This window comes from Salvia miltiorrhiza, chromosome 4 (assembly GCF_028751815.1).
Source record: "Salvia miltiorrhiza cultivar Shanhuang (shh) chromosome 4, IMPLAD_Smil_shh, whole genome shotgun sequence".
Taxonomy (NCBI): domain Eukaryota; kingdom Viridiplantae; phylum Streptophyta; class Magnoliopsida; order Lamiales; family Lamiaceae; genus Salvia; species Salvia miltiorrhiza.
The window spans coordinates 32,482,379-32,492,269 of record NC_080390.1 but is presented as its reverse complement, the minus strand read 5'-3'; the positions used below and the strand labels follow the sequence as shown (position 1 = coordinate 32,492,269).

General features: G+C 36.5%; 2 protein-coding genes across 2 annotated transcripts; one reads left to right on the top strand and one right to left on the bottom strand.

Annotated features, from left to right (window-relative positions):
• Positions 1–546: 546 nt before the first annotated feature.
• LOC131021177 (polygalacturonase 1 beta-like protein 3) lies at positions 547–2,781 on the bottom strand. Its single transcript, XM_057950269.1, has 2 exons — positions 2,557–2,781; positions 547–2,437 (listed from the first exon to the last, which is right to left on the bottom strand). Exons 1-2 carry the CDS (start codon positions 2,623–2,625, stop codon positions 635–637), a joined length of 1,872 nt encoding a protein of 623 aa, XP_057806252.1. The 5' UTR covers positions 2,626–2,781; the 3' UTR covers positions 547–634.
• Positions 2,782–7,292: 4,511 nt separating this feature from the next.
• LOC131023663 (uncharacterized) lies at positions 7,293–9,428 on the top strand. Its single transcript, XM_057953207.1, has 5 exons — positions 7,293–7,685; positions 7,971–8,216; positions 8,713–8,794; positions 8,942–9,156; positions 9,226–9,428. Exons 1-5 carry the CDS (start codon positions 7,456–7,458, stop codon positions 9,344–9,346), a joined length of 894 nt encoding a protein of 297 aa, XP_057809190.1. The 5' UTR covers positions 7,293–7,455; the 3' UTR covers positions 9,347–9,428.
• The last annotated feature ends 463 nt before the right edge of the window (positions 9,429–9,891 follow it).

Sequence of the window (9,891 nt, the reverse complement as noted above, 5' to 3'; positions counted from 1 at the left end):
TGATTTAGATAATTACAAAAGTCCTTTTCCCAACAATATCGGACAGTACGTTCTTGGACCAAAAGTAAATCAGTTTTATAAAAATAAAACTCTTTTATAATAGGTATAAATATAATATGGTAAAATCCTTAACTACATGTCTACATGTTCCCGGCTTAATGCTCTCACGTGCGCCTCACCCAATTTAGACACTAATAAGACCTATATACGTAGTCCATACCTAAGCATGATTTTTTTTTTTTAATTATACGGATATAATTGATACTAACAAATTTATGTTGGCTAACTCCGAGCACACAATTATTTTGGTAAACAAAAGATGCCGTTCAAATCATTTCGTGCAAAAAGTTATGTAATTTAGCATTCCATGTTGCACTAAATAAAGATCTAGCCATATATATATATATAGATATAGAAAAGTTCAGTGATTAATATTTAAAATTAAAAATCTTAACTTACAGTTCATCGTGTTAATTGTTAATTTACTTAAAAATATGGGATTAAATATTAAATTTTGAAACCGATAATTAGAAACAAAACCAACAATAAAAAATGTCCAAAAAGTTCACTATATGGAGAAGTCCAAACACAATTATCCTCAAACACACAAAGTTCACAAAAAATATAAAACCAATCAATCCGCAATAGTCCAAGTCATGTCGTTCTCAAAAATCCAATGACAGACCTCGATCTTTCCCGGTTCGGACCCTAGCGCCACGAAAGCGCCGTGACGTGGACTCCACGTGGATGTATCCAAGTGACAGATGGCAGTCCCATGATTGATCCTTGCCTTAGTCTCTACTTCAAGGATGTCCGCTTCGTATACTCTTACTTTGGGCACCGAGTGGCAATAGTAAAGCAAGTATGGGTACAAGCTTTGATGGCAAGACACCGATTTCGTCACTCTCCCACCATTCACTCCCTCCACCTCCCCAATCATCACCTCCCGCCCCGACCCCTCCACCGTCTCGGTCGTCCGGACCACCACGTCGCTTCCCAAGATCGAGACCGCAAAGTCGATCACGTCCTCAACCGAGGCGACACACCGTTTGGTCTCGCCCGGGCTGGGCGCGCGCACGCATTCAGCCAGGGCGTTTGCCAGCACACGCTCCATAGTGGAGTTGTCGCCAACGTTAAAAGTTCGTTTGAGTTCGTTTACCGATGAGATCAAGGGTAATTTGGACAAAATGGCCCGGGGTAGAAACGACCTTTTAGGCATCCAATCACGAATGTTGGGCATTTTCATCACTTTCCCTTTTTTCAACATGCTTTCCCTAAAGAACTTCCCTTCTTCCACCCCATTTTGAACAATTCTGACCGTTTTCGAATCGCCGTCGCCGTCGCTAGCTCCTGGTTTAGTATAACCGGCGAATGTGACGCCCTTTTTAGCGTAATCTTTGAATGTGGTGTTGGCGCCATAAATCTTGAACCCAACAGTTTGATCCAACGCCCCCTTTCCATACTCCTTGAACACATCGGTTCCGACGTTGAACGATTTGCCGTAATTCAAGAAATTAGTCTTTTCCGAGCTCGAATCCCGGCCGTAAGATTGGAACGAATCGGTACCGGCGTTGGCGGAATCGCGGTAGCCGACGAAGGAATCGGTGCCGCCGTTGCCGCCGCCGCCGTATTTCTTGAAATTATTGGAGGGATTGTTGGCGTCGCTCGTGTAAGCCTTGAATGAATCATTGGCCGAGTTGGCCAGCTCGCCGTAGCCAGTGAACGTCGATCCGACGACGTTTGACGTCTCGCCGTAGCGCGTGAAATCAACCGGTGCGTTGTTCCCGTTTTTCGCGTAGCTAGTGAATGCTTGGTCGCCGGAGTTGGTGTCGTCGGCGTAGCTCGAGAATGTGAGCTTGTGGCCGTTGGCGTCGGCGTCGTACGACGCGAAGCGGAGGTCGGGGACGTTGACCCGCGGCATGTAGGCCTTGAAATCGCCGCCGCCGCCGGTGGCGGAGGAGGCGTAGGAGGAGAAGTTGGAGGTGGCGACGTTGCCGTCGTCGGCGTAGCTGGTGAAGCCCTCACGGTGGCCGGTCGAGCCGCGGCTGTAGCGGGAGAAGGAGCCGGTGGCGAAGTTGGCGCCGTCGGAGTAGTTCTTGAACTGATCCGCGCCGCCGAGGCGGGCGCCGCCGTAGTTGGCGAACTGCTTGTTGGTGTAGAAGGCAAAGTCGGCGTCGCTCCGGTGGTTTTCCCCTACCGCCGCCTTCGAGTCATCGTGGAGGCAGAAGAGGTCCGCGGCGGCGCAGAAGGCGGCGAGGTGGGCGGAGAGGGCGTTTTCCGCGGCGAGCTTGGCGAAGAACGCCGATTCCACCGATGATAATGGCGAGGCTTTGGATAGAAGGAACGGGGATTTAGGGATTTTGTTGGAAATGTGTGTGTTCCAATACCTAATTGCGGAAGCTTTGGCTGTGAACGGATTTTCCGACAATGAGTAGACCTACCATAAATAGAAACATAAGTAGAGATCAAGAAACCGTTGTAATAAAAAGACAAGAGATGGATACAATGCATGCTAAAAACAAGCAATAAGAAGAAGAAGAAGACTACAAAACTTACACTGCAACATGAGAGTAATAAGAACAAGACAATGGGGAGAACAGTGGCTCTTTCTCTGTCCATTTCCATCTTAGAGAGAGAGATAGGTAGGGATGGTTTGTTTGGAGATGGGAGAGGACATTATTATAGGGGCCGGAAACATTTGTTTAGTTTATTGGCATCTCACTTTTTGACAAAGATTAGCAGGTTTGTTTAATCTTAGCTGAAAGCAATTAGTGGCAGAGATTCTCATGGTTTTGGTTTAATCTGTCTAATATTTATGTTGTCTTATTTCAAAAGGACATGAGGTAGATATCTCTGTCAGAGAGATCTAAATCTCACTACCAACTCCAATAGTACAATAATGTTTTTACTCTATGATTGGTTAATTGTTTCATTAGTTTGTGTTGAAATAATTTATATAGACATAGTAATGCAATAATCAAGACATCAAGCAATATACTTCGAACTTGTCAGCTCGTTTGTTGCACAAAAGATAAGGTTATATCTCTCACCTATGTTTTTTACAAAACTGAGACTACTATCACAATTACTATTTATGGATGTTGCATATATTAAACTCAAGAATCTTTAAAATTCGGATTAAAAATTAGAAACTCTAAATTTTCTGAGGCATATTAATGTAAGTCCACATGTATTGAGGGGCCGCCAAAATAATGAAATATTATTGCTGTAACTAGTACGGAAAGTGCAAGATTACTTCTTCATCTACAATTGAAACGTATTGTGCACATCAAATTAAAGTTCAAGTTCAGTCCAAGTCCTCGCATTTATGAATAGTCATATGTAAATATAATAGAACATCTTATAGTCCGTCAGTCTCATAAAAATATATCACTAGGAAATGACAAGAGTTTTAAAAAATATTTGATAGATAATGTATTGAGTGGAGAAAATATCTCATTATTTTCGTCGCAAATGACTTATTGTGATTGAATTGAGTGTGAGGTGATATAGATATAAGAGTTTGTAATTAAAAAAGAATAAAATGGGATCATATCCCAAAATAAATGTGATACATTTTATTAGACGAACAAAAAAGAAAAAAATTGATATATTGATGGGACGGAAGGAGTATAAATTTAGAAGAGTAAATGGGAGTGAAATGTTTGTATAATTAATAAATGAAGTGGAAAAGCTAGGAAATGGTGTGGTCGGGGACCGGGAGCAGGGGCAGGGTCGCGCGTGGAAAGCAAGGGCACGACGCAATGCTTGAAACTAAAGGAATAGATTCTTTGAAGCAGCGAGTGGGAGTCATGCGTGGAAAACAAGGCCCCCTTCTCCCAATGTGGCCTAAATATAGTCTAGCTACTGAGCCAGAAACAGAGATTATGGGTAATTTTTGTCTTGTACACATCCACCCACTATCTACTTAATTTACAGCTATATAATATAAGAGAACAATCTCAGACATTCTCCAGCTTAGGTCTCCCTTGTCATAAAATTTGAAAGCTTTTAAGTGTAGTGAGACATGTCGAATTCAATTGCAGACCAGACCACTATATATGTTTGCAGAAACCAATGCTGCTAAAGGGGAAGACTTTAATCACTCTTTTTTTCTTCTTTATTTTACAAGTTGCCTGAGTTTAATGGATGGATGTCTGCAGAGGAAGACTTTAATCGGCACATATCAAGAAATATAGATAGAATATCTCTTCGTCTGAGCTGTGAATGTGATGTTGTTTAGTCCCTAATTAACAAGTGAATATTCCTTGTAATAATTGAGACTGAGACGCACAAATTGAAATTGGTAATTAAACACTAAAAGGCTTTCAGTTTTGCTAAATGTAAACTTAGCAAAACGAAGTTAGCCTACCTTATATAAAATGACTACATTGACAAAAATGTTGATGTGTTTTCTTTGAAAGGGACAAAAATCTTGATGTTGGATACCTAGTGATCAAGAACTGTTACGAATCAAAATGCAGAATTTAAAAAAAAAAAATATTAAAAGATGGTACAAATTTATGTACATTCATATGTGCGGTGCATGCTCTCTTATTAAACTTAACTAGTACGTCTGCCCGTGCGATGCACGGCGAGCATTGAAATTAAACGGTATATTTAAATTAATAAATATAAATATTAGGTAAAATCAAATTATAAGCAAATGTAACTTATTATTTTTTCTTAAAGAAAATAGATAATCCACATCAATTACCCAGTAAAAATTCGAATTTGAAAACATCAATTTTCAACTTTGAATAAAGTGTAATGATAATTATATTTATTAAAATATTGAAAATTATTTAATAATTATAATTAACATTATTTAGTGTAATTTTATTTAAGCATGAATTAAATATTTTTTAGGTAAATATAAATTAAATCTAGCACTATTAAAATATAAAAGAATAATAAATTTAAGATCTTAAAGAATACATATATTATTAAAGAAAATTATAGTATTTAAACTCTTATAGTAATATATACTCCATGTATGATGTACTGTGGTGTACTGGCGTTAGGCATTTAGATCTATTTTACTCGCATCGCATCATATATAATATACATATAAATTGGGTAATTGCTTTTTTTTTTTTTGGACTTGTTTACTTATTTCTATGTATATTATATTTGAATTTTATAATTCTTAAAGTTTGTAATGCTTTATTTCCTCTCGCTCACCATTACCCTACGGATACGCATAAATTTAATTTTTTACTCTGCATCCCCACCCTCAGCCCTCTTGCGGCGGCCTTACTTCCCTTATTTAATCACTCCAATTCCAGCCACCGGCAACCGCCTAAGCTCCATCCCATAACCACCAGTCTGTTCTGCTGTCCCGCCGCTCGTCACTCGAATTCTCACTTGCTTTTAGTATTCGAGTCAGCCACCAAAGTCCGGTAAGCGCGTGAAGCGAGGATTCCTTGTTGGAATACTTCGTCTCGATTGAATTGAGATGGATGATGGAATTTTAAATCGAGAAAATTTCTAAGATCTTGTTCTGTTTCTCTTTCTGCATTTCCTCTTGGATTTAATCCATTAAAATTTAGCTGTTGTTGGATCCCTTTTTTTCCTTTTAATAAAGTTTTTGACTTTTGTGTAATATATAGGTGATTGTAGTCTGTAGATATAAGTTGAAGTTGTGATGATGAATTCATCTCTCAAAAATTGTTAATAGTAATGTCTTACTTTTGAGATCTGAACAAAAATAGTTGATTCAATATTGAAGGTGTTGAATGAATTTTGTTCACTCGAATGAAGAAACCCACGTTTATTTAAATATGCCTATAATTTTGGAATGAAAAACTGTCAAAATTTTGCCGGGAATTTGTTACCGTTTAACTGGTGTTTTATATATTATATAGATTAGTATTTGCACTCGTGCAATATACGAGTAATACTTTTATTTTTGTATATATATAAAGTTAATATCAATTCAATAATAATAATAATAATAATATATTTAACAAAATATATTTGAGCCGAATATAGAAAAAAATAAAAAAGAGTTTACAATAATAAAAATTGATAGAAAATTAAAAAATAAAATAAATCTAAAAAATGAAAAAACTTAAAAAATATATTTATTCAAAAAAAGATGAGAGAAGATATAGAGAATTTTCATAAGTTTTAATCTTTAAATAAATATAACTTTTACATTTTAAATTCAATATTTATATAAAATATATCAGATTAAAGCTCTTGTCGCGATCTTTAATTTGATATACTTATCAAATGGAATTAATCTCAACAACATAATAAATAAAGATAGAAAATAACACTAAGAATTTACGTGGTTCGATCATAAAGATCCACATTTACAGGAAGTCACGGGAGAAATTTCACTATTAATGACCCGATTTTACAATTACAATGTTGAATAATGCCAAAAGAATGAAAAAGCCCCCCTTATCCTACATATGATAATCCTATCTATACATTGTAAAGTTATAACTTAGCCCCAGAGCCTATTAATTAAAGTAATAGGGCCTACGCCGTTGTTATATAATCTTTGTTTTGGAACTGAAACGTCCACGTTGATGCAGAGCTGGACTGTTAAGGTTGTTATCTCAATTCGAGAGAATATTCGAATCTTTGGTGCCGCATTAGATCAACACTGTAACTGTCAGTGCTGCGCAAAATATCCAAAATAACAATAATAACATTAAAATAAAGAGAAAGATTTTAGCACTGTCTACGTACAATACTTATACGTATTTTACTCCTCATCGCTATAATTAGCCGAATTTCAATTTTTTTTAAAAAAATACAGAACATAATTAAATAAGAAGATAAAGAAAAAGAAAATAAGAAAAAAAATATATAATTTACAAATGAATCTTCAATTCTATTATAATCACAAAATTACTACTCAATTTTAAAATTAAGTTTAAATTGATTTAAAATCAAAAATTGTCTTTTAATATACTATTATAGACTAAGGTTCATTAATTCTCATCAGATTTTATTAACCACTATTTAAAATTTATCAATCTCCAATTATAATGAAGTAATTATTATTAGGACAAATGCATCGGATCGATGCACTGAAGTGCCTCTTCAAAGATTGATAGATGTTCTATTTTATGTTAGATATCGGCAGAAATATATATATACGGCAGTTTCTTTTTGCATCATTATTACTAATGCTGCGTTTTAATATGAATTTGATATATATAAAAAAAATGTGATTTCCATTGTACTTTTTATAGGAAGAAAACACAGATTGAATCAAGATTTTGAGAACTAAAAAATGAATAAAAACACGAGCTTCTGCTAAGGATTCCACTAGACTAGAGCTGCACCTCACTCAACTCCACGCATCCCCACGTGCCTCGGACCAAAGATATTTTTTTTCCTACATCCATTGTATACCAAACACACAAACTTTCGAGTTTTCATTGCAGCGGATGTTCAAAGGAATCTTAACCGTTAACTAACACAAACACAAGAATGCTTGCCACGACAAAACTCGTATCCTCGAACTCAAATCTTCCCACTCCACCTCTATTGTCATCGGATTCTAAACAATCCCAAATCATCTCCATCAACCGCCGCAATCTCTTAGCTTCGCTCTCCACAACTCTCGCCCCATTTTTCACACTTGATGAATTCAAGAACCACGCACATTATGCAGAAGCCCGTGGGCTCTTCCAAATGCCCCCTGCTCGCCTCATAAACAGGTAATTTTTCATTTGTTTAGTTATCACTTGAGTCTTCTCTTGTTTTAATTTCAGTTTAGACAACAAATTCAGGAATTATCGAATGAGGGGAAAAAAGGAGTCTTTGCTGTTTTGGCAGTGTTTTTGTCACATGCAAGTTTTAAAAGTTGCGATTTTGTTTGTGGGTTTCGTTCGTAAAAGTCGAAAAATAGATAAATCGACAATCTTCAACTTGGATGTATTGTGTTTATAGTTGTTTACTTGTTTGAAAAATGTGATCTTGATTTGTGGGTTATGTTTGTAAAGGTACTATTTGGTGAGAGCAGGGGAGTCTCAATATGAGGGTTTGGGCATAATCAACACGAATCCGGTTGCGAAAACATCGGTGGATAATGGGCTGTCTGAGAAAGGGATCAAGCAGACAGTGAGGGCTGCATTGGAGTTGCAATCAATGGGGGCATGTGAAAGCAATTGTTGGATTTGGCCTTCTATTACTCAGAGGGCTTATCAGGCTGCTGAGATTATTGCTGCTGTTAATGGGATTTCTAGAAGGTTCTCAGCTGCTAATTCCTTTTACTAGTTCCACTTTGCTCATTTGATTGGTTTAAGAATAAGATCAAGATCATGGACACCAACAATTTTCAGTTGCAATATGCATATGGTTGGTTTCTAAGGTACATTACATTGTGTGTTAGATATTGGTGCGGTCTCTGCCTTTATCTTGTTCGATATGCTCTTCAACGTGGTTGAATTCGTGTACGAACTCTGAAATTGACTTTGTTTTGTTCTGTCTTGAAATAGAGGATGACAAATGCAAATGCAAACTTATGCCTTTTTAAGTGTGGATGCGATCAGTTACACAATACTCTTCAAGTGTGAATAGGGATTTTGGTTCTTACCTTTTGTTTCATTACATTATTGTACTAGTCCCCAAAATCATCATGGCAAATGTATCATACCATATATATTCATTAGCATCAAAAATTGGTATGAGAAGCTCTGAATTCAGCAATGTCATTCCATATTTAACTAAATATATTTGCTTCAGTTATATAGTCCCTGAATACAGCTTCTTGGATGCTCGTGGATTGGGGGCGTACGAAGGGAAAAAACTGGATTCAGTTTCAGAGGTAAAGGCTACTTAATTAATTGGTTGAAAATTCACCAACTGTCATAAAATTTTGAAATTTTGTTAGTGCTAAGCATATTTCCTGCAGCCTCCCTATCTGTAGTAAGAGAAGTCAAAATGCTGTTGTCCTTTATAAAACCTTGTTCAGGTATATGCCTCGGACAGCCTATCCCCGAACATCAAGCCACCACCAATAAACGATGGCACACCAAATGAGAGCGTTCAAGATGTCTTTGTTCGCGTGACACAGCTCATGTCGATTCTTGAGACTCAATACTCTGGAAACACGGTTGTCATAGTCTCCCCCGATTCTGACAATTTGTCTGTGCTGCAAGCTGGGATAGTTGGCCTTGAACTAAGAAGGCTAGTGTTTTTCAATATTTTTTGTTTTAGGATTTTTGGAGATGGATTTTAAATTTGATAAATATGCAGGCATATGGATCTTGCTTTTGGTCCTGGTGAAGTGAGGTTTGTTGATGCAAGCAGCATACCAGCTTACAAACAGCCTGCATCTGCAGTTTACAAGTGCTTCAATCCTCCAAACTGCACATAGACTTTCTTACTACTCCATTCTTGCTCTGATTACTATAAATGTTACATTCCATGAAATATGAGTATTGGGATTTTATAGATTAGTGGATTTTGAAAATAACTACTTTGGAATAGTAAATTTAAAAATTGGCCACAAAGATAAAAAATTTAAAAATTGGCCACACTTACCATTTTAACCTTACATATAAAAAATTTAAAAATTATCCGCGCGCCGCATTCATACCCAGTCGAATTCACAACCAACATTTATTCTAGTTGTGAATTCAAGTAGTCGTGAATTTGAGTTTTTAAAATTTGAATTCACAACTAAAAATAGTTTTAGTCGTGAATTCAAGTTTTAAAGCGTGAATTCACAACTACAAAATATTATTAGTCGTGAATTCAAGCGTTAAAACTCAAATTCACGACTACTTGAATTCACAACTAGCAATAAAGTTTGTTGTGAATTCAAGATTTAAAATTCGAATTCACAACTAACACTAGCAATTCAGTTGTGAATTCATCAAACTAGTTGTAAATTCTAATTTTGAAATTCGAATTCACAAC